This window comes from Giraffa tippelskirchi, chromosome 3, assembly GCF_054371585.1.
Source record: "Giraffa tippelskirchi isolate mGirTip1 chromosome 3, T2T-mGirTip1v1.2.pri, whole genome shotgun sequence".
In the NCBI taxonomy this organism is placed as follows: domain Eukaryota; kingdom Metazoa; phylum Chordata; class Mammalia; order Artiodactyla; family Giraffidae; genus Giraffa; species Giraffa tippelskirchi.
Window position 1 is genome coordinate 2,891,130 of NC_137277.1, and position 25,506 is coordinate 2,916,635.

At 42.3% G+C, this 25,506-nt stretch overlaps 2 protein-coding genes across 3 annotated transcripts in view; both read left to right on the forward strand.

Moving 5' to 3' along the window:
- The window catches only part of KCNJ16 (potassium inwardly rectifying channel subfamily J member 16), a 403,319-nt gene extending 395,464 nt beyond the window's left edge, over positions 1 to 7,855 (forward strand). For both annotated transcript variants that reach the window (XR_014079775.1, XM_081580875.1), the window contains exon 2: positions 6,604 to 7,855. Coding sequence is in view for 1 of the 2 variants with exons in the window: in XM_081580875.1 (XP_081437001.1) it covers positions 6,604 to 6,659 (56 nt within the window). In the remaining variant the exon portion in view is untranslated. The remainder of the gene's footprint in view (positions 1 to 6,603) is intronic.
- Positions 7,260 to 25,506, forward strand: part of KCNJ2 (potassium inwardly rectifying channel subfamily J member 2) — a 30,971-nt gene continuing 12,724 nt past the window's right edge. Inside the window, exons 1-2 of the mRNA XM_081580871.1 lie at positions 7,260 to 8,719; positions 9,047 to 9,349. The gene's annotated coding sequence lies outside the window, so the exon portion shown is untranslated. The remainder of the gene's footprint in view (positions 8,720 to 9,046; positions 9,350 to 25,506) is intronic.

The following is a 25,506-nucleotide window of genomic DNA, read 5'->3' on the forward strand; positions in this document are numbered from 1 at the left end:
CACCGAGGACTAAGTTACCTCGATGGGGGAGTGAGCCTGGCTCCGTTGGGCTGCCCTTCATCTCCTTCCACCCCTCCTGCAGATTATGTTCTGTGTTTGAATGGGACCCTCACGAGGGCTGGTGACCTGAAATCTACAGAGACCCAGGCCTGCAAGTGCTGTGCAGCTTGGGCAGAAAAGCAAAACTGCCCCGAGGCTGTGTTTAAGAATCCTCGGCAAAAACGAATGAGAACCTACTTATAGCACAGGAAACTCCACTGAGTGCTCCGCAGTAACCTGAAAGGGAAAGCAGTCTAGAGGGGACGGGATATATATATATATATATGGCTGGATGGGTATAGACATATGTGTGTATATAGATATAGATATAGTTGATTCATTTTGCAGTAGAAACTAACACAACTTCGTAAAGCAATGATACACCAATAAAAATTAATTAAAAAAAGAAGAGCTCCTGGCAAGGTCAGACTGCATGAATTCACCTAAATGAACTCTAAGTATATACCAAGAAACCCAGACCCTGGATTTCAATATTTTATTTCATTTTTTCAGAGTTGGCCAGGATATGTGCCAAGTAGATTCTCTGGACCACTCTTATTTAAATGATTAGACACTCATTCTACTCAGTTTAAAATATTCTACTAGTTCCATCTATTATAAGCACTGGTTCTTCTGTTTCAAATGTTCTGCAAGGCATGTGTATAAACACCCAAGCTTTTTTTTTTCTTTGCACTTTTTATTTTGATTAGGGTATAGCCAATTAACAATGTTATGATAGTTTCAGGTGGACAGTGAAGGGACTCGGCCATGCATACACGTGTACCCATTCTCCCTCAAGCTCCCCTCCCATCCAGGCTGCCGCCTAACACGGAGCAGAGTTCCCTGTGCTGGACAGCAGATCCTTGTTTGTTATCCACTTTAAATAGAGCCGTGTGTACATGTCCATCCCAAACTCCCTAACTCTCCTTTCTCCCCAGCAACCATAAGTTTCTTCTCTAAGTCGTGAGTCTCTTTCTGTTTTGTAAGTAAGTTCATTTGTATCATTTCTTTTTATATTCCACATATAAGGGATGTCATATGACACTTCTTCTCTATCTGACTTCATGCAGTATGACAATGTCTAGGTCCATCCACGTTGCTGCAAATGCCATTATTTCATTCTTTTCAATGGCTGAGTGACTGTCTGTATCACGTCTTCTTTAACCATTCCTCTGTCAATGGACATTAGGTTTCTTCCATGTCTTGGCTGTCGTACAGTGCTGCAGTGAACACTGGGGTGTGTCTATCTTTTTGGATCATGTTTTTCTCCAGATGTATGCCCAGGAGTCCCCTGAACTGTTTTAAAAGGAAGCTGCGCCTGTGGACTGCTAGAATCATCCCCTCTACGCGTGGGGCAGTCTCTAAATCACACGGTATTAGTTCCTGTCCGACTCTTTATGACCCCATGGACTGTAGCCCGCCAGGCTCCTCTGTCCACGGGATTCTCCAGGCAAAAATACTGGAGTGGGTTGCTATTTCCTCCTCCAGGGGATCTTCCCAACCCAGGGATTGAACCCAGGTGTCCTGCATTGCAGGCGGAGTCTTTACCATCTGAGCCACCAGGGAAGCCGGCTAAATCACAAAAGCCTGCCCCAATCCTACACAGACTGTGACCAACCTCTCTCTCTCTTACTTTCACTTTTAAGGGAACGGGGTGCAAACACTTGGATACTACACACAGAAGGCAGGGCGGAATCACACAGCCAGACAGCCAAGGCAGCAGGGAGGCGCTTGGCAAATTCCCTGTGAAGGCCTCCTGGGAGGGCAGAGCTTTAAAAATAAAAGTTAGTGACTGGGACACAGTTCAGATCCAAGTGTGGGCAGAGAGCAAGCAAGGCGGCCTCCAGGGACGCTCTCCCAAAGAGACGACATCTTCATGCAGCTCGGACACCATCATTCGCCTACATCGCTTCGGAAGCTTTTCTGCAGTAAGAAAAACCCCACGTCGGAGAGAATTCGCAGGCTCCTTTTTCACGGCTATTAGTTTACTAAAGCAACTTCGCACAGTCCTCTGAGGGCGGTGTGGTTGGGTCATGAGATCTGGCCGGGGGCAAACAGCATCTTGCTCCATCAGGTCGCCCTGGGTTTCTTTCCTCCGGGGATATCCAGGCTTGCGGTTTGGGATCTTTTGTGCCAAGTCGGGAGACTTAAGTCAACATGGCTGAATATTTCAAAGTTCAATAGACTCTGAGTTGCTGAGCACCTACCAGGGAACATTTAAAGTTAAATAAACGCTTGCCTTGTGCTGTTTGGTCTCATTGATTTATTTTATTTGCTAAATACTGCAAAGTAAAAGCATACTGGATCTAGAGTCTGTCTGTTATCCCAAGAAAAAGCCACTGGACTGAGATTGAGAGGCTTCTCAATAATTAAGGTAACCCGAGCTGGGTGATCTCTGCTGTCAAGCTCTTGATGGAAACCCTGGAGAGTCTGCCGGCCGCAGAGAGACAGGTTAATCATTTAAAGTTTTCAGCAAGCCTGGTGGATGAAAACCCAAACAGATAGATGAAGTCTTGCTAAATTACACAGCCAAAGAATGCTTTTTCCTCTGTTCTCTCATTTACCACTGGGGCCTATAAAAGCTTCTTAATCATGAGCTAAGTAACTTGAACTTGAAACAGAAACAGCCCCCAGAGGTTCAGACCCTGCGAAAACGTCTTTACAGACACTGATCAGAGAGCTTCCAATTTCCACATAAAATACTTGAGTCACATGCGCTACACACTGTGGTTCAAGGCTCTTTATTTGAATTAGAAGCACATGTTGGAGATCAATTATTTACTGTGCACTCTGCTGCCCGTTGATTGCATCTGATACCAGCTCACCTGGGAAGGCAGGCTGGCCACGGGGCAGGGTTAAGGCAAGAGGGGAGCCTCTGCCAGCCTCTGCCAATTCCAGATTCAAGGGCTTCTAATGTATTAGAGGGACCGCAGCTCATCGAGTCAGAGCCCATTTTACATAGGAGGAAAAGTGAAGTTCTCTTATAGAGACAAAACCGTGAAAATGCAGCAGCAGGAAAAACCACGAACACCAAGGACCAGCGCTCTCCACAATCACCAGAGGCGATGGTTGGTCCTGATACCACTGGAGGCTGAGGTGGTTCCCTTCCGTAATCAAGCAATGGGAAAAGCAACCCCTTTGATATCTCGGTTAAATGTTGTTGTTGTTGTAAGTCATGTTCAACTCTTTGTGACCCCATGCACTGTAGCCTGCCAGGCCCCTCTGTCCATGGGATTCTCCAGGCAAGAATACTGGAGTGGGTTCCCATTTCTTCCTCCAGGGGATCTTCCTGACCCAGGGAGCCAACCTGGGTCTCCTGCCTTGCAGGCTGATTCTTCACCATCTGAGCCACCAGGGAAGCCCCCAGTGTCTGAAAGTGAACTATTGTAACCCAGATAAGCCACTGTGAATTGAACTTGGAGAAACTCGGTCTGTGATGTGCTGGTGGGCCCCGGGAATGTGCAGAACCCCCAGGGGACTGGCAACCACACTTCAGATGCCAGGCAGGTGTTCTTGGACTTTCAGTCAGATAGACGTGGGCTCAGAGTCCAGGCGTGCCCCGTGCCGCCTCTGTGAACTTGGGCAACTACCTCTTTGTCGCTGAGCCTCCCTTTCTCCGTGAGTATAAATAGAGGTGATGCTACTGACCTTGTGGGGTACCTGTGAAGAATTTATCAGGATCCTCATACACACACACCCTGATAAACTCTTCACATGTATCTGTGTGTGTGTGTGCATGTGTGTTTGAAGATACACACATACACACAACTCTCTGGCATATAGGAGTTGCTCAGTCAACTAATATTCTCTGTTTTTCTCCACATATATCCATCACAGTAGCATGTTTCAAAGGCATTTGAAAGTGAAAGCATTGTTAGCTGTAAGATTATACTGTTTTATTAAGGATCACAAAATTATGTTTTTTCTAAATATTCATGCTTTCCTTGTGATGTGCAGGTTGATGGCTGAGGTCAACTTTCTAACCATGTTCTCTTCCCGCTCCCCAAAGTAATTGGTTTTAGTCCCATCACTGCCACTAACAAAGCTGCACAATTTAGGGAAATTACTCAACCTCCCTGGTTCACTGTTTCCAAACATTTCTAGTTTGAAGTTTGCTTTATATTTTTTCTCCATTCTTTGAAGCCACAAATGTGATGATTGCCCCCTCACTCTACTTTTACCTCTGATTTTTTTGGGGGGGTTTCTTGGGTTTTTTTAATGCCTTTTTCATTGATGTATGTATTTTACTACAATTATTCCTATTTTATAATTGCTGAACTATCTCAGTTTAAAAATTGAGAAAAATTCCTCATTCATGTTATTTTCTGCATCTTTTCAGATCTTTCCTTAATGGATAGCTAACTGTGATGTAATTGAATATTTCTCATGATAATCCATCAATAACTCATTCACAATAGTAATATCTGTGGAACTTAGTCTGCAGATCTCACATCACTGTACGTTTTAAAACTGGACTTACCTGAAATGGCAAAAGTTCAGGCATTTAAAATGACACAAGTCCGATTTCATAAAAAAGTGAAGTATTGCTTTTGCAATTACAAAGGCCGGAAATGAGTAGTGGCATAAAAAACGCAATCACTAAAATAGAGCACTATGGTTTGATGAGGGCAACCTGAATTTATAACTAACTAACAAAGGGCAGCAAATATGCCACCAAATTCTGAGACGCTAAATACTTGATTGATGGAAGTTGGGGACGATGTTCCCCAAGGATGCTATTGGCCCTTTGTGTTATTATTAAGAGGTGCATCTGCAGATTGGTGACTTGTGCAGTGAATGACTTGGGCAACTGCACCTGGCCAGTCTGAGTTTCATTTCCATGTGGGAAAAAGTGGCTGTTCTTTTATATGCTCCCAGTAAGTACGTAATGACTACGATTGCCCCACCTAGATTCCTAGACCCCAGTTGTCTTCTAGTCCCTGAGCTCTGAGAAGAGATGGTCTAATCTCGGTACTGATCATAAAATAAACAGAGAGTGCACTGCAGTATTTTGGAGTTTCTTTCCAGTATTCCATCTGGCGTGGAACCCAGAGAGACAGCAATTTGTGAATAGCAAATCTGGACCCCAACTGAAAACCAAAGTTTCCAAAATGGCTTTCTCATTCTTACATTATAAATAAATATCAGAGTAGTCATGAAAGACTAAAACTTTGAGAGCTGCATGAGATTCATCAAACAGTATATAAAGTATGGTTTATCCGTCTCCAGAAGTGTAACTTGCTATTATCTAAACTGTCAGGTTTTTTTTTAAGTTACTTCTTTTTTGTTTTTGATTTTATTTATTCATTTATTTTTGGCCATGCTGGGTCTTGGTCGCCCCACGGGCTTTTCTCTAGCTGTGATGAGAGGGGGCTCCTCTCTAGCTGTGGTCGTGGGCTTCTCGCTGCGGTGGCCCCTCTTGCTGCGGAGCACGGTCTCTGGGGTGCTCAGGCTTCAGTAGTTGCAGCCCATGGGCTCAGTAGTTGTGGTCCCAGGCTCAAGAGCACAGGCTTGGTACTTATGGCGCACACGCTTGGTTGCTCCGTGGCATGTGAGATCTTCCCAGATCAGGGATCGAATCTGTGTCCCCTGCGTTGGCAGGTGGAATCTTTACCATGGAGCCTCCAGGGAAACCCAGCTGTCTCAATAAACAAAGGATCTGCACACCTACTTATGCAAACTGGGGGCTCCTAGGGTTGGGGATTGGAAGAAAGCAAAATATCAATGATTGTGGCCGGCAGAGGGAAGGAGGCTAAAAACAGAAACAAACGCACCTTCTCATGTCACCGAAGGCTAGGGCTGCGTGTTGGCCTTCAGGCATGTCCTAATGATAATGATAACTGCAGCGTTAATAATAGCAATTATGTCAGAGCCTCCAGTAATTGCAGTTCTATCAGGAGGCTGAGGATTTTTGGTCCCCACTGTGCCACCTTGTGGTGACAAGAGAACGCATGCTTTTTTCCAAGAAGTAAACCCGCTGGGTTTTTCTTCCCCACCCCCCACCCCCCGCCCCCACAGCTAAGGGATGATATTTGGAAGAATAACTTGGGAAGCACGTTGCCAATAAAGCCTAGAAACAAAATCTCCTGGGCATCATTCAAGTCAAAAATCTCACAGGAATAAAAGGAACAAATTTAACAACGGTCTAAGGGTGAGTTCCATGCGCCAGGTTTTCCCTCAGTTATCTAGACACGGATTTTACAAACAGCAGATGAAATCAGGGTTCATTTAGATGTCATTCTCAATTTATGGATATAGACATGGAAGTCTGGGTCATCTCCATTGAGAATCTAACAAATAATTTAGCAATCTATTTATAGTATGAGAAAGTAGCCAGCCATGTAGGGATCGCTGACCAATACTGTGTAAGGATAATCATGTCAATGTATACCTGGAAACATTTTAAGAAACTCGATTTTAGTAACACGAGTACAGATTTGCTTTTATAAATATATATATTATCATCGATTTGCTGTGTAAATAGATATCTCATCTCATACTTTTTATGCATTTCAAAAAGTTGTGATATTGACTTAAAGGATTTTTCTGTTTTCTGAATTCCAGGTATGGCCGCATCCAGATGTGAGAACTCGAGCAGAAGTGGTCACCTTCCCACGTAGCGACTCAGTAATGCCTCTCGTTATCAGTCCAGAGGTGGGCTGGCCACGGTTTCACGTCGTTAGCGCTTGTTTCAAGCATCTAGTGTTTTATCAGGGATCAAGGGGGCAGAACACAGTGAAGCACCAGCAATCCCCTCACCGTCAACAGCGTGCGGAGAGTCAGAGAGCGGAGCGGACCCTCACAAAGGCACTGCCCTGCTCACGAGGGCTTCCAGCCTCTTCATTCCTCTCTTGGCCTCTGCTTCTTTCTCTCTGCATCTGTGAACTTCTCTGTCTCCGTCTCTCTCATCATCTGTATCTTATCTCTCGGTCTTTCTGGGTATCTCCTTGTCACACTCTCTAATTCACATACCTGAGATCTAGACGGTGGACGGATCTGGCACTCAACCTGGGCTCGTTGGGTTGCTAGCAGGGTGCCCACTGGCCAACTTCAGTCACCCCTCGGCCTCCAGGGGGACCTGCTCCCAGGAGCCCTGGGCGCCAAAACCCACTGACGCTCAAGCTCCTCACATCGCAGAGCACAGTCCACCCTCCATCTCCGTGGGCCCCACGTCCCCTCACATACCCGAGGGCTGGCTGAACCTGTGGATGTGGAATCGGCAGACACAAAGGTAGATGGTACTTAGACTCAGACACAGTTTCCTTATCTGTGGAATAGGCATAAAAGTTCTCACCTTGTCGAGTTGTAGGGATGATTAAGCGATGGGTTGCATGCAAAGGCACTTAAGACAATAGCACACCGGGAAAATGGTCAGCACTTGAAGACTGTCTCTATGTTTATAGTCTGAATGAGGCATCTCTTCTCCGTATTCAAATCCCTGTCCTTGAAAGATGCTGTAATGCTGCCTCATTTAGGAGTGCAATGACACCATGGATTAGAGATACACCTCATAGGAGTTTAAAACTCTCTGCCTATCCATCCATCTCTCTGTCCTCTCTCTCTCTCTCTAACATCCATCAATCATCCATGTATCTATCTGCCCATCCATCTATCAGTTCTATCTATTGATCAACCCATGTGTCTATCTGTCTACTTTCCAGGTCTAGAATTATTGCAGTCAGTGAGATAAGAGTTTTCAGTCACAGCACCTGATTTTTCTGAAATTCAATAATCCATGGATTCCCATACTGAGTGTTTATCTTCTGTCTGGTCATTCACAGATACTGTGAAGGCAATAAAGAACTAACCAGAAAAATAATCTTGCCATTTTGGAAGAACTACCTAGTGGGAGAGACAGAAAGTAAAGAAACAATTGAATGCTAGGTATAGTTAAGGGTCATGCAAAATAATAATAAGAAGAAGAAAGGTGTGTATTCCTGCAAAGACTGGTGGATGTCATTTTAGGTAGGGCCATCAGGGAAGGCTTCTCAGTTGAGGTAACGTTTTCTCAGAAGCCTAGAATAGAGAAAGCAATCCCTGTGGATCCCTGGGGAAATAGAATTCCAAACCAGTGCAAAGACCCTAAAGCAGAAGCAAATTTGAGAATCTGGGGGTAGCAGCAAAAATGAAGAGCTCAGTTTTGCGTTCCAGATGGCTCTCTGATACTCAGGAGGGAATAGTTGGTAGGAGGTTGTGTATCTATGAGTTTGGAGTTGGGGGAGAAGGTCAGAGCTGAGGGTGTACACTCCGATGCCTCTGTGTAGATCTGTAGGGAAAGGTACAGGCTTGGAAGAGTTCTACCAAGGACTGGTTAAAGGTTGGGGAACAGGGTACCGGAGCTGGGGACACTGAAATATTGTGAGTCAGAGACACAGCAGACACTCATTCAAGGGAGATGAGAAAGAGCCATCCGTGAGGTCTCAGAAGAGACAGAGAAGAACAGTTACCTAAGAGCCAAGCAGAGAAAAGGAACCGATGACTGTGGATGCTGCTTAGACACCAGGTGTGAGAGAACAGAGTTGCCCGTGGACTTGAGCATCTGCCTGGAGTGAATGCCTGACTCGAGGAGCTTCAGCAGAGAACAAGGGCTGAGAGATGAAGGACAAAGCTGGAAACATCTTGATGGAAAGGGGAGAAGATCAGTGAGAGAGTCAGAGCTGGAGGGAAAGGCGGGGTCAAGGCAAGCTTTCCACTGTGTCTGTCTTTCTTTTGTCTGTGGGAGGTCGTTGAGCATGTTTATGAGCAGATGGGAGGGATCCCGTAGAGAGGAAAAAATAGACGATGTAGGAGAGAAAGGAGATAATTAAAGAATTAGAGTCCTTGACTAGATGAGAGGGAGTGGCATCTCGGCTACAAGTGGAGGGAGGGAAGGTGGCATCGGAACCGCAGGGACAGGATGGAAGACCATGCGTCTGGGTGGAGGGGGAGAGGTGGGCTCCACGCTCGGCTAGAGGGAGGGGGCTGATGGTTGAAGACATTCTCTTCTCTGTTTCCCTTTATTTTCCAGGGTGATGACAAGCCAGGGGATCAGCTGAAAGTAAAAGTTATTAGAGATTTGAGTGGAGATAGAAAATCAATACTTTGGCCTTCTGATGCGACGAGCTGACTCATTTGAAAAAACCCTGATGCTGGGAAAGATTGAAGGCGGGAGGCCTGGCGTGCTGCAGTCCATTTGGGGTCACAAAGAGTCGGACATGACTGAGCGACTGAACTGAGCTGAACTGAGAAAATCCTCATCTCAGAGACCAACGGTGTGAATGGACTAGAAAAATAGAATAAGATTGAGAGTGGTCCCAAAGTCCCTTCTAAGGTTAGTGATCACATATTCAAAGTTACACCAGCCAGCATGATTGTATTTTTCTTCCTCTAGAACATTTATCATCAAGCTGAGTTCCCAAGAATTTATCCATATAAAAGTCCAACTTTCCAAATTAGGATTCTTTCTTTTTGTGAGGGGTGCATGAGAGTGGCAGAGTGGTAAAGAATATGCCTGCCATTGCAGGAGATGCAAAAGATGAGAGTTTGATTCCTGGGTCAGGAAGATCAGTGGAGAAGGAAATGGCCACCCACTCCAGTACTCTTGCCTGGAGAATCCCGCGGACAGAGGAGGCTGGCGGGTGACAGTCCATGGGGTAGCAGAGAGTCAGACATGACTGAGTGGCTGACCACATGCATATGCACTTACATGATTCAATAACAGAGAAAACTGAGCTGATCAGCTATTGACACATAGATTCCAGCATTTAGAAATTAGCAATAGATCACCATTTTGGCTCAAAAAAACATCTGACCACACCCATCTCTCCATGGGATTTCCCAGACAAGAACACGAGTGGGTTGCCATTCCCTCCTCCAGGGGATTTTCCCCACCCAGGGATCGAACCCACGTCTCTGTGTCTCCTGCATTGAGAGGCAGATTCTTTACCACTAGTGCCACCTGGGAAGTCCTGTACCCATCTGTATACCGCTGCTGTAGACTTCCTTCCCATCCATCCCTCCTTCCTTTCCATAGCCAGATTTTGGGGGTTGGGGCGGGGAGAAATCATCATGGATTTGTTGCTACCTTCATTTGGGATGTATTCTTTGATATCCTTTTGTTTCTTTTTTCTCTCTTTTTTTTTTTTGTGTGTGTGTGTGTGTGCGCATCAGTCGCTTTGGCGTGTCTCACTGTCTGCAACCCCATGGATGTATTCTACCAGGCTCCTCCGTCCATGGGATTTTCCAGGCAAGAATACTGGAGTTGGTTGCCATTCCCTTCTCCAGGGGTTCTTCCTGATGCAGGGATCAAGCCCAGGTCTCCTGCATTGCAGCTGGATTCTTTACTGTCTGAGCCACCAGGGAAAACCTAATTGTTTTAATTAAACTTTTTATTTTGTATTGGAATATAGCTGATTAACAACGTTGTGATAGTTTCATGTGGACAAAAAAGGGACTTAGCCATACATATACATGTATCCATTCTCCCCTAAATTCCCCTTCCATCCAAGCTGCCACATAATATTGAGCAGAGTTCCCTGTGCTGTACAGTAGGAATATCCTTTTAAAACAAAGACATCCTTTTAAAACAAAGTGTTTATTTTTTAAAATTCAACTTCTAAGTTTATGTTTTATGCTTCTAAAATTCTCTCTTACAGAGCACACAGTTAATAAAGGTTAAAATCTAATGGGGCTATTTGCAATCAATTTATTAGAACATAAAAACTAAATAAGTTCATTGAGAGTGTTCTAAGGAGAGAGTGATGGAGTCAGGTCTGATAATAGGCTTTTCTGTGAATAAATGAAATAGCTGTAAAGCTGTGCTTGAGTATATATTAGCGTGTAGGTGACCATATTGATTCCTTGGGCGTGTGCAATGTGTCACCTTAAAAGTATTGAAAAATATTGTAAATGAAAATCTATTTTAATGTAGATTTTGTGGTTATTATAAATTCAATTGTGATATTTGAATGAGGGGGTGTATTTAGCTTTAGCTTACAGTAAAGGGACTTCTCAGCTTCCCTGGTGGCTCAGATGGTAAAGCATCTGCCTGCAATGTGGGAGACCAGAGTTCAATCCCTGGTTCGGGAAGATCCCCTGGACAAGGAAATGGCAACCCATTCCAGTACCCTTGCCTGGAAAATCCAATGATGGAGGAGCCTGGTAGGCTACAGTCCATGGAGTCATAGAGTTGGACAGGACTGAGCGACTTCACTTTCACTTTAAAGGGCCTTCTCAGGTGGCCCAGTGGTAAAGAACCCGCCTGCCAATGCAGGAGACACAAGAGACATGAGCCAATCCCTGGGTTGGGAAGATCCCCTTGAGTAAGAAATGGCAGCCCGCTCCAGTGTTCTTGCCTGGGAAATCCCATGGACAGAGGAGCCTGGTGGGCCACAGTCCACAGGGTTGCACAAGAGTCAGACAGGACTGAGCAACTGAGCATACACACACACACAAATTGCTATTTCCCGGGTCACTAAAATAAATCATGGATTTTTGTTGATTATCATACTCTATAGACAACAAAGGTTTCCAAAAACTTGCTGGTGTGCTTGTTTACAAAGGAAACACTCTTGAAAACATCCAATGCACAACCATCTTGTGTTCTGATTACTTGCAATGATGGTTGTCAGTCTATTTAGTCTTTTCAAGAGTGCGTATGAAGGAAATCCATATTCCTGTAAGAACATTGTGTTGAAAAGACACAAGATCAGTGTTTTTAAACTCTTATGCAATATTGGTCATGAAGAAAGAAGGTAGTAGTCCCTAAGTTAGTATTTTCTATATTGAAAACTATGGTGATAAGAATATTAATTATAGTAACACCTCTAGATCAACCTTCCGAGATCATCAGCTTAAAGTAACTGCAAAAACAAAGAGATGAAATAGTATAATTAAGCCAAGTTGAATGTCAGAACTGAAACTACCCAGTTCATGGAGAACTAAGGTAATGACTCATATTGAACTGTGTTTATATCATAATCATTTAAAGGATATTACTTCCAGGGGACTTAAATCCATGCAGGGGTTTTAAAAACTGACTATAACAATTTCATTTCTGGTAGATCAAATTGGTAAGAGATGCAATAAAGTAAAATTTATGCCATTTTAGTTTGACCAAAGAGATGGTAGAGAAATAACTCCAGACAGAACTTTGTTCAACTCCTTCTTCAGGGTTAAAAAGAGAATTAATTTGCCATGAATTTTTGAATGAACATTTAACCCCAATGATCACTCAAATCCCTCTTTCAAATAAAAGATTTTGATGTTAAATATAATGGATTCAGGGGAATCCTGTATTAAGGTAATTCATATCATCATTTTCATTTCATTAGAGTAGATTCTGGAACTCAAAATTTCATTAAGATGGAATGAGTTGGCTTTATTTCTTTGTAATATTTGCCGAATTTTCTTCCTGGATTTCCTCATGACATGCAGCCATTTATTATATTTAAAATCTCATCATCTTCCTCTTTGATTTTTCCCCCGCTCCTATGTTTCTCTGCAATTGACTCCTAGAGGCAGTTATTAAAAATCCACCCCCCTGAGCCACACAATCTGAACAGCAGATTGTTCTGCATGGACGTGTAGCCATGAATCCTACCACGTAATTGTGTTCTAAACAAATACATTGTCTGCCTATCAGAAACAAGCTCACTGAGAATCAGTATTATCAGTAAGACTTTCACGTGTTAGAATCTGATTTACAGGGTCTGCATATGGGTTTAACATTTCATGTTGTCAATAATGGGGAAAAAAAGAGAGAAACCAGAGGTAGGAGATTCATGATGAAATGGGCAGAAGTTTCTCTTCCTTTTAAAGAAAATATTGAAATGAGCAGAAGTCCAAACCTCTTATGTCTTCAATTTTGAGCTTTTGATATTAAAGGCAATTCAACTCTTACCGAGCAGGTTAAATTACACTTGTAGGCACATTCAGTGGTCTCAGGGAAAAGAGATCAAACCTCAAGTAATTCCTAGAAATGTTGAGGAGGAATAAGTTTTAGGTAACTTTGCACTTCAGTTCCTAGAGGAAATGTACCGGAATTTGCAAAATAATCCAATTCATCCAATTATTTGTAGTTTTGGATGTTTTTCAATCGCTACACACTGTTAAGTGCAACACTTAATGATCGCTAATGAGATCAAATTAAAAATTGGTTGAATTGAAGCAACCCAAAGGTAAATAATTACCTGGTGGTTTCACAGACCCTCAGAGCCCTTTATCCAGTACTCTTGCCTGGAAAATCCCATGGACAGAGGAGCCTGGTAGGCTGCAGTCCATGGGGTCTCGAAGAGTTGGACATGACTGAGCGACTTCACTTTCACTTTTCATTTTCATGCACTGGAGAAGGAAATGGCAACCCACTCCAGTGTTCTTGCCTAGAGAATCCCAGGGATGTCAGAGCCTGGTGGGCCGCCCTCTGTGGGGTCGCAGAGTCGGACACGACTGAAGTGACTTAGCAGCAGCAGCAGCAGAGCCCTTTATAGCAGAGGTCCCGAACCTCCAGGCCATGGACTGGTATCGCCTGTCAGATCAGAAGCGGCATTAGAGTGGAAACAAAGTCACAACAGATGGACCATCCAGAAAGCATCCCCACACCCCGCCCACCCCACTCTTGAAAAAACGTCTTTCGTGAAACCAGTGCCCCTTGCAAAAAATGCTGGGGACCACTGCTTTATAGAACACCACGCTTGTAAAAGTCTGGCTATAGATCTGCAAAAATCAAGTAAATTAGCAATGTTGAAAAATAGGTCAAAATGTATTCAATCTCTGTGGAATCAGTTTTGCTTTTTTGAAGATTCTTTTTTTTTTTTTAATGTGGATCTTTACTGGATTTCTTACTCTGTGGTCTCTGCTTTACGGTTGGTTTGTGGTTTTCTCTGGCCATGAAGCATGTGGGATCTTAGCTTCCTGACCAGGGACAGAACCCTCACCTGCTGCACTCAGAGGCCTTGAAGTCTTAACCACTGGACTGCCTGGGAAGGGCCACTGTGGAATCAGTTTTGACATTCATTGCTTTTAAGGCTTGATATTAACCTTAATCCTATTTTACAAAGCCACTTGGAAGCCACTTAATTTTAATATGTAAGTTAACTTGATCAAGATATATCAATGATAATTAGTTTGAACAGAAAATATGTGATGTTGAATACATATTTTACCGTTATTAGATAGTTAATCTGAAAATAAATCTACGAACATTTCATCTTCACTTTAACAAGAAAGCCTCAACAGTCAAACAAATCCTTCAACTACATTTATTCAGCCTAGACTCAGAGGGGAAGGAATAGCATATCTGTCTTTCTGACTCAGCTCGGTCTTATGCTCCGTACCTTTAGCCCGGGCCGGCGGTCAGCAGACTTCTCCCACTCAAGGGCCAAACAGTGAATATTTTCGGTTTTATGGGCCACATATGGTCTCTGTCCCATCCACTCAACTCCGCGTTACAGCCCGAAAACAATCAGAGACACTATGTAAGCAAATAAACACGGCTCTGTTTCAATAAAACCTTATAAATCCAGAAACTGGAATTTTATAAAATATGCAAGTGTCAGACTTCCCAAGTGGTACCGTGGATGGGAATCTGCCTGCCAATGCAGGGAACATGAGTTCAATCCGTGGTCCGGGAAGGTCCACTTAATGACTCAGAGCAATGAAGCCGGTGTGCCGCAACTACCGCGTCTGTGCTCTGGAGCCCGGGTGCCTCAAGTATCGAAGCCCGCAAGCCTAGAACCTGTGCTCTGAAACAGAAGAAGCCACTGCAAAGAGGGGTCTGCGTTCTGCTACGAAGGGTAGCCCCCTGTTTGCTGCACCTAGAGAAAGCCTGTGTGTAGCAACAAAGACCCAGCACACACACACACACAAAGCAAGTGTCACAAACTTGTCTTCTTTTTTTCCCTACTATTTAAAAGCACAAAAATATTCTTAGCTCACAGGCTGTACAGACGATGAGCCACATCTGATCTGGGGGCTCTAGTTTGCGAATCCCTGTTTCATGACCACGGAAAGGATGACTCTCTTGATGTAAAATATTAGAGAAACCCAGGTTTCAGAGAAAAGCTTTATTTCCTATAGATCTTCTAATATAAGGGTATTCTCCTAACAAGTGTGAATCGCTGCCCTGGGTCATTTTCTTGCTGCAGATAATTTCCCGTGAAAAATGTTCAAACTTATATTGTTTCTCATGAACAAAAGAAGGAGGATATGCTTGGGAGAAAACTCACTTCAGAGTTGGCCATATCTGGTGCCAGGAAAGTCCCTCCATAAAAGAATTTGGGAAGAATTTTTTTTTTTTTCCAAACAGGATTATATTTATGGAGCTCCATCATTCATGAAACAGACTCCCATTTCTTTAAGATTGTTCTCACAGAAAGCAGAAGAAGAATCGCTTGGACAGTGGACCTCAGTCACTTGGACAGTGGACCTCTGACTCTTGGGAATCCTAGGACTCTTCCTGCAGTGCCCACGGCTGGGGGATTGGTGTTGCCCACCCTCCAGGCTCTGTCTCCACCCTGGGCATCTGGCCACAAGGACCACGCTCACGTGGTCCTGACTTCTTCGCCTTTGGCCCCTGGGAACCTCTTGACTTGGCTGTTGTCAGAAGAATTGGTTTTTTAAGAGAAACCTTCCAGTGATGTTATCTCTGTGTATGTTCTCCTGGGTTGCTACTTTTTTCCATTTTAATTCAGTTTATTGAGAACTTCTAGGACTGAATTCTCTTTTGAATCAATCATATTCAAAAGTCCCCCAGACCAGCTCTTTGCAATCTTTGCATATCTCGGTATCTGAGCCAGGAAACACTGTGGAGGTTTTCCTGGAGGAGTCAGTGTGCAGACAGCAGGGAAGGAGGCAGTGGGGGAGGAGGAGAGGGTGGCCCTGGCAGGATAGCCCTTGAGCTCTTGCTGCACGAACACAGGCCACCAGATGCACCGACAGCCAAGGGCAAAAGTGCGGCTTCTTCCATCAGTGTGACGACTGATGTCCTTGCTCTCCAGCTGATGGAAAATTCCTGGAGGAGAAAGAGCAGAGAAGAAAGGAAAGGAGGCGGGGCGCCGGTTCCGAGATCTGAGCTGAGAGAGGGAGAGGCTGACCCCCCAGCCCTGCCCACTTTCTGCTGGTCCCAGTAAATCCCTCACTGAAAGCTCGGTTTGCAACAGTACACGTGCTCATCTAAAGAAGCCTCCGCCGCAGGGCTGGGGCAGAGGAAACATAGGCACCTGTCGCACTCTGCACTCTTTGAAGCATTTGCGCTCATCTATAAAGGCAATAAACACGGGATTCTCTACTTCTCCCCAGAGGCTTCTCTGGGGGCTCAGTGGTAAAGAATCCACCTGCCAATGCAGGACGTGAGGGTTGGATCCCTGGTCAGGAAGATCCCCTGGAGAAGGAAATGACAACCCACTCCAGTCTTCTTGCCTGGGAGATCTCATGGACAGAGGAGACTGGCGGGCTACAGTGTACGGGGTTGCAAAGAGTCAAACATGCTTAGAGACTAAACAACAACAATGAATTTTTCCCAGAATACTTTCACCGTGTTAGAAAATCCTCTTCTTATATTGTGTAGAAAGAAGGCACAGTGCGATGGATGAAAGGTGATATTATCAGAAGTAGATGTTTTTTTTTTTTAAGTCACTACTAAGACTTTTATCTGCCCATAATTCTTTCTGAACCCAAGTTCCCTAGCTATTCAAACCATCTTCTTGCCTAGCAAGTTAAGTTTGGGACAAAGCAGTTATTTTTCTAGTACTTTCAGGCAGAATCAAACCATCACAAACCAATCACCAAAGGCTGCTCCCTACAGCCCAATAGTAGAGACGATTTTCCCATGATACAATGAACCTTTTAGATGCTTCAGAAAGAAAACTCACCAGCAGGTACATCTCTCTGTCTAGAGATCCTTTCTAACCAGAAGGTTGTTGAGATCATCTAAAGTGAGTGAAAACAGGTCCTCTAGGGAGAAGATTTTTCGGCCAGAAGCTTTAGTTATGAGGGTTGCCATTGTTGTTCCTTGCAAGGAAGAGAATAAAAATGTAATCACAGGAGGTCATGTGTAAATTTATGCTGTTTTTACTGGCGCTTAACCCTTTTCCTTCCAGGAATTGTTAGGCTTCTTAGCAGCCATAGATCAGTCCTTGGGCATGTTCTCATCCAGGGTGACTGGTTGACGGTAAGGTCCCTCCGTTGTCCAGCAGAATAGAAGTCAGGTCATGTAACTAACTCCCTGGAAATTACGTAAGAGAAATAAATACCTTGGTATTTTCACAGAAAGGAAATTATGCCATTCACTTCAAGCATGAGCTCAGAGTCTCTCTCAAAATCAAGCCTGTGAGAAAATTTTTTCTTGGTCTTAGAGGGTCTTCAGAGGAGTTAGGGGTGAATTCTTGGGTCGGAGAGATCTCCAGTTCTTATGTGGCTTCACATTGGCTGCAGGTCAGGTACCTCCAGATGGAGACGGGGAAGAGGGTTCAGGAGACCCAAGAAAGGACAGAGCGTTCATCAAGGCCTAGGGTTCTTTCTTGTTTTCTTGACATTCCTTTCTGTTTGTGGTTTGATGTCATGGCCTGTAAGTCAGTTCACAGAGAGTGCTTTCCCTAATGCAGGAATAATTTCAGAAATGATTTTTTTTTTTTTTTTTTGTGGACTGGACTGTGTCACCTGCAGAAGATGGTTGATGTTTTAGGTGATCGAGTGTGATGGTGCTTTGGCAGCATGTTACCTTGTAGATTATGCTCTGCAAGGCAGCCTGTGGAGCTGGAATTGTGCAGAGATGAATCAAATACTTCATTAGGACAGTCATTCAATGCTGAGTGCTGTGCCTTGATTACTGACTATGTTTGGGTCCCTGCCTCCCAGCTCCCTTTTTTGGTAGGATTTGAAATAATGTATGGACCATGGAGAAAAAAAAAATGAACCAAGACAAGCAATGCAGGAGGAAAGAAGACAGAACATAGAAAGGGGTAAACTAATTTCTGTGCTTAATTCACTTAAGGAAGAGCACTGATTCATTCTGAGCCCAGGATTAAAGAGCCTTGCATAAATTTCAATTATACTGCTTGGATCTTGAAACTGTGGACATGGTATTGGTGACTAAGTCTTTTGTGCTAAATGGTGCTTTGACCGGGAAATGTTCAGATCACTTCTGCGAGAAAATGCAAATAGCCTTTTCATGATTGTCTTCTCCTCTCAGAAAGCTGCTTAAGATATGTATACTCAGCTAGTGTCCTATGGAAATATTGAAGCTGGTTAGCCTCAGAGCTGTATAGATCACTGCTGGAAAATACTGAAAGAGTTGTTACTTTCTGCTTTGAAGTTTTCATATTTTAATGCATAAGAAATATGGGTGCAATGGTGAGTAGATGCTTTCTTAAAATTGCAAACTGTAAACTGTAACTGAACTCTGAACACTGTGAAACAAAAATCATGACAGCAAGTCTCTGAGAAACAGAGCAATGCTGACTACAGCTCTTCTGTCAGAATGAAGCAACTGCAAGTCAAAATTGAGCCGTCTCCAACCTCTAAGGGGTTTTTGGACGTGTCATCATTTGGTCAACAGATACAACCCTGTGTGTGTATGTGTGTGAGTGTCTGTGTGTTTATAGATACTCTGATTTTGCTTTCTGCCAATCCATTTATGAAGTATATTCCTTCCTTTACCTAATTCTGCACTGAGGAGGCACTTCACTTTTATATAAAATAATAGACATTAAGAGAAATAGCACTGGGTTTGCCCTTTCCTCTATGTGGAAGTATATTATTATTTTTCAAGGATTTTCCTTTTAGAAGCATGACTGCCTGTGTTAGCACAGATGAGAGGTTTCATCTCAGTAAACAGGACAGCTAGATCTCCTAACTGATTTTTTTTTTCCCCCAAGTTGACTTAACAGGTACACAGTGAGTCTTCACATATTTCAGTTTTCATGCAGGGAAATGACAATCAGGTTACAAAAGAGCTTTATTTATGATGTATAATTGACAAGTTCCTGCCTGGCTAAAACTTGGTGACTCAGTTATGCAAGCCCTATAAAAGAATAGATTTGGGTATAAATACAAGTTTTGAAATGAGATCTTTGCTGAAAAGATCAGGAGCTGAAACCTGGTGACAGAAGGTAAGGCTGCTGTAAACCCAGAGGCCTTCTTTTGCTAACCATAGAAGCCCTCCGAATGCTTGTTCACAGTCATAGTTCATTTGAGTTTCTTTAACATTTGAAAATTCACATGCAGGAGAAACAATATCTGCATTTTGTCCTAATTAGTACATTAAAACATCTAAGCAAACACCTATCAAATGAGTAATGACATAACTTGGGTTTTCTTTAATCATATAATGCTATTAATGTTATTTTTGTCTTACCACTTGTCATTCATGTTATTGGCAATAGTATGACACAAGCATTTTATTTTTTCATAGTTGTTATACACGTTTTATTTATTTGCAACTTATACACAGGGGCGTGCTATTGAAACAAAACTTTATCAAAAGCCTGCAATCAAATATCATTTGAGGTTGTAGCCCTGCAGTACAGAAACTGGTCAATGAAGAAGGATTGAATTGAATCCTCAGACAGTGATCAAATTTATTTTTAAAATGGAAAAAAAATCCTCCCACAGCAGAAAAAGTGGGCCAAACATTTGGAATTAGGTTCTGAATAAGGATAAAAAGGCCAAACTTTATATACTACCGTCAGGATAGAAATTTGGAGGGAATTAGTAAGTGCCGTGAAAAATACAGGTCCTATTCTAGGATCTCTCCATTTTTCTGAGGAGAGATACTATAAAAAGTTATATTCCACAGAAAGTGGAGGAGGAGATCCTGGATTTGAAATCAGCAGGTCAGAAGACATCCTGGCAGGTTCCACTCACACAGCGAGCTCTCTTGAAATGGGATTTCTATATCTCTGTTTTTAATGAATTAAAATCGGGACTTGGTAAATCATATTTAAAAAAAAGAACAAAAGATCACATGGTAGGACTGTAGCCAGAAGCAGTGGAAGAAGAAATGACAGATGAAGGTTCCAACACTCACTCATCTGTCTACAGAATAAAGTGTCCACTTGTCCTGCTTGCCTTAAGGATCTAAAATCTGGCTCAGACTTAATGTTCAATCCTCATATCCCTTTATTCATGAATTTATACAAATGCTGACCACCAACTGGAAAAAATCATGTTACTCACTTATCGAATGTCAATTTCTGCTTCCAAATACAGCTGTAATATTCTCCTGAATGCATCAGACACTTACCTCTTTATGATTTTAGCACATAATCAGGCACTGCCATTGGCTACTATGTTATTTAAAGGTTTCTTATGTAAAAGTGGGGCTTCCCAAGTATCTCTTTTAAATATCTTATTCCTTGAACTGAATTATTTTCTTGTCTTATAGCAGCAGCTGCTGCTGCTAAGTCACTTCAGTTGTGTCCGACTCTGTGTGACCCCATAGACGGCAGCCCACCAGGCTCCCCCATCCCTGGGATTCTCCAGGCAAGAACACTGGAGTGGGTTGCCATTTCCTTCTCCAATGCATGAAACTGAAAAGTGAAAATGAAATTGCTCAGTCGTGTCTGACTCTTAGCAACCCCATGGACTGCAGCCCACCAGGCTCCTCCATCCATGGGATTCTCCAGGCAAGAGTACTGGAGTGGGGTGCCATTGCCTTCTCCCTTATAGCAGCAGTGGTAGTATAAACTACCACGATCTAAAGGATTGCTATGGGTCAGGCATTTCATGTATATTATTTCTAATCCCTATGAGAGTCTCTCACAGCTAGCTAGATCAATGTTGCAGATCGTATCAGGCTGACCAAAAGCCCAAACTCTCCCCACTGTGCAGCGCTATCACCATTGTCAAGGGCATAACTTAGAACGTCCTTGAAATTCAATTCACTGGGATTTGATTTGAAATAATTGCAATTAAAAAAAAAAAGAGTTGCAAGAGATCATTAACTTTAACCTAGTAATTCCACACTTGGACACATATTCTAAGAAAACAGTAAGAGATGAAGATAAGTGTTAGTCTACAAAGACAGTTAATACATCCTTGTGAACATAAAACAAAAATGAATATAGAAGTGTAAGAGTAGATGATTCATCAAAGTATGGTTCATATACATTATGGAAGTAAAATATATGCAAAAATTAAAATATAGACTCTCAAATGGTTTCTGATTGTATGACAAACGTGTGCATGCTTAGTCGTGTCTGACTCTTTGCAACTCTGTGGATTATACCCTCCCAGGCTCTTCTGCCCATAGGATTCTTCAGGAAAGAATACTGGAGTGGGCTGCCATTTCGTTCCCCAGGGGATGTTCCCAACTCAGGGACTGAACCCGTGTCTTCTCCACCTCTTGCCCTGGCAGGTGATTCTTTACCACTGTGCTACCTGGGAAGCTCTGGTATATAACGAATGCTTGCATGTAAAAACTATGGCACTCATTTTTCAAAAAGTATGGCACAATTGATTTAAAATTATGAAAATAAATAAAGATAAAAAATTAGAAAAAGAACTGTAAGACAGAGTGTAAGAGATAACCAAAGTATTTATAATGGTGGGAATGTGGACTTATTTTATGTTCTTACATTCTTCTGTATTTGTAATGCTTATATTGTACATTTCTCACAATGGGCATATATTACTTTGATAATTAAAACAAAAATACCTAAACACACATTACACTTAAAAACCCACACACACAAACTGTTAAAGCCCATAACCCCAAACCTCGATATTCAGGTGTGTATGTACCCTTTCTTTCAAAAATATCATTAAAGTATTGTTGACACTGGGCTTCCCTTGTGGCTCAGCTGGTAAAGAATCCGTCTGCAATGTGGGGGACTCGGGTTTGATCCCTGGGTTGGGAAGATCCCCTGGAGAAGGGAAAGGCTACTCACCCCAGTATTCTGGCCTGGAGAATTCCGTGGTCTGTATAGTCCATGGGGTTGCAAAGAGTCAGAGACGACTGATTGTTTACATTACTCAAAAGGCGTTTTGCAATTTCTTTGTAGCTTGTGGCATATTCCTTAAATGTCTACAATAGTGATGAGCTTTGTTGTCCAAAACTGTTGGTTTTGTTGTTAGTTCTGGAAAATGCCAAGCTGCACGCATCATATGGCAGGGCTACCTGCTGAAGGAACCACCATCCATGAGAGAGAATGTGCCAAAGCTACAGGCTTTTCACCTTTAAGAGAGCTAACATGTCACAGATAACACACACACACACAATGATCATCACAATCATTAAGAGCCACCATAATGGTGAGGTCTGGCCCTCAGATGCATATCGTAGTTTCAGAGTGTAATTGTCTCACCCACATGAGATAAATAAAGGCTTCCAGAGCCTGACAGAAAGTTTACTAACTAATAACTCAGCAGCTCTGGAAGTGTGAGCTTCTTAAAGAACCATCCCACTTATTGTTGTTGGTTTTAACATAGTTGATGAAAAACAAAGATCCTATAAATGGACAAAGTGAGCATGCAAATGAGTTCTCAATAAATGAGCCTAAGATTTTCTTGTACAGAAACAAATAAACATATGCATAGTTGCAAGCAGACAGGTAATCTTGTTTTTCCAGAGTTCTTTCTCAACTATTCATAACACAGCAAATACAAGGTCTGGAGCATTTAAGTGCTCTGAGAAGCTAAAATAGATGCCATAAATCCATATCCCAAAGCTTTTTTATCCAAAAAGGAAACCAACCAAAACAAGGTAACTCCAAATTTAGCATATGCTCATACTATTTCAAAAATATACATCCACTTTAAGCCCTTTAAATCATATTTACTTTTACTTTGCATATATTTTTAAACAACCTTAGTTACATAATTTCTCAGCCTAGTGCATATTAGAATCAACAAATTAGACAGAACACAGTGACAGCCTGGTAAATTCCAAGCACGTTGGCAGAAGCAAAGATGAGAAGTGAAGGCTCATTGATGGAGAGAAGGAAAAACAAGCAGAACAACTTAAATAAGCTCAGTCTGGGGTCATTTAATGTAGAAGACACTCTTCTTATTGTATTTTGATAGGCTCTTTATTGCAGGTAAAAATGAAATGACTTATGTTCATTATAATGAATCATTACTGAGTCATTATTCAAAAGTCATCTTATACTCAGAAATATTGTTACTTTCATTCTTTTCATTATTCAGCTGACATTTATTCAGCCTAATTTATTTGCCAGCCATGTGCAAGACAACAAGGATATAAAGATAAAGAATTGGCAGTGGACTTCAAAACACTCCCTATTGGTAGGTGGAAACAGATATAGGGGAAAATATATCTGTAATAGCCTGAGAGGAACAGAATATATGATACTGGAAATATATACAGAGTGCTACAGGGGCCACCAGCTAAGAGTTTGAAGATGCATACGATAAGGGAAAATCATCCCCAATCAAACAAACTTCAATTATTTAGAAAAGCCATTCTGTAATATGCTGCATTCCCAGGCTGCCAGATAAATAAGGCAACATTACTGTGTGTTACAGGGATGACAAATGACAAATAAGGCTCGTGAACTAAATCCCAGTGCTTTAGAGGAAGTTATGCAGGCAGCAGCATGCAGGAAGGACACGCCATTCTTAGAGGCAGCTTATAATTTATACACACAATTACATGTATACAGATGGAGCTGAGTGCATAATGGGCATTTAGGATGAAATCCAAGTGAGGGGCAACCCCATCTCCTAGTGTGCACTCAACACTCTTGACACAACTGCGTGAGTGATTGTGTCAAACGTGTCTTCCATTCTAAAGACCTCCCCACACATTCCAGTCCATTTTGTTCTACTCCTCAGAAACCCTCCAGATTCTTCTTTTCTCACCAACCCGTTTTAGCACTTAATCATAGGCTGCCTTATCTTGTCATTGAGTCATTCCATGTAGGCATTGTCTGTCTGCTCAGAGATCCTGGATCCTTGAAGGGGAGGAACTGTTACTGTTCCAGAGCTCTGCTGTTTCCCACATCACTGAGCACATGGCTGAAGTAGCTACTCAACAAGTACATTTATGGATTTTATTATGAAGTGAAATCTTACCAATATGGTAAGTGAAACTGCTAAAGCAATTCCTCCCCAGGTAAGATTACATTCAGTGTCCTAAAATACCCTAGCAGATGACTTGTCCTCATAGCAGCAGATTGCATACCCAGCCTGTCTGTATTTCAAGTCAATATGACACAGTGGTAAAGAATTTGTTTGCCAATGCAGGTAATGCAAGAGACGCTGGTTCGATCCCTGGGTTGGGACAATCCCCTGGAGGAGGAAATGGCAACTCACTCCAGTATTCTTGCCTGGAGAATCCCATGGACAGAGGAGCCTGGTGGACTACAGTCCATGGGGCTGCAAGGAGTCAGACATGACTGAGTGACAGAGAGCGTGCGTGCACACACACACACACATTTATCTATTTATTATGACTGTTAATTATTACTGCAAAGACTAATGAGTGATTCTTGCTACTAGGAAGACACAAATAACAGGAGCTGCTCTTCTCTTACCATTATAAATTGGACTGCAGTGATGGTTAGTGGACCCTTGAAAATAAAACTAATTGCTGGTGGTCTTTACTTAAGCACAAAAGAAAGATTTGTGTTTCTGGCGGAACAATGTCCTTCTGCGTCACACGACCATTCATAATCTGACTGCAGATCTAGACTGTGACTAATATTTGGCTCTAATATTATAGGTGGTTACTGTGGAGGGAATCAGTAAGGACATAATTGTCACTTCCTTGGAAAAATTTAATCCACAGATGGATCCCAACACCCAACTGCACTGGTGTCCAACTGCATTGGAGATTTTTTTTTTTGCTAAATAAGGACTGATTCAGCCAAAAAGATATACTCTGAGAGAAATCTATATCACATACTCACTCCAAAAAAGTACATTTATCCAAGTGCTGAATGATTTGGAACACTAGAATTTTCCTAATAGGGACATAGCAAAAGATCTCATTCATTAAAATGCACATTTATATTTTTCTTATAAGATGAAGCAATAGAGTTAATCAATGCTCTCCTGCATTTATAAAGTTTCAGTTATAAACAAAATTTAATTCTTCATGTTTCCTTATTTAGCTAAATGATTAAGGGAAACAGTCTATTCAGATTGGGAAGCTTCTTGTTAAAACAGTCAAACTTTCTCTAATTTTTCGCTTCAATAAATAAGCCTTGATGCATATCATTCCATGGGAGGTGAAAGTGACGTTGGTAAGAAGGACTAGGATACACGTATTTATTCGCAATTTATTTCCCATCAGTAAATTTATACAAACATCATATGATAACTTTGCATTTATTTTTTTAAAAAGATTTTTCCTATCATATGAAACCATTCTTACCTGTGGTGTATTCAGTTGACTTAAAGTAGCATATTAAAGTAAAACCTTTTTAATCATAATTCCAGAGAAATGGTATCCCTTTCTGGGTGACTGATTTTCAAAAAGAGCTCATTACCTGGAGATAAGAGTGTTGGATTTTTGTGGTTTGGAAAATC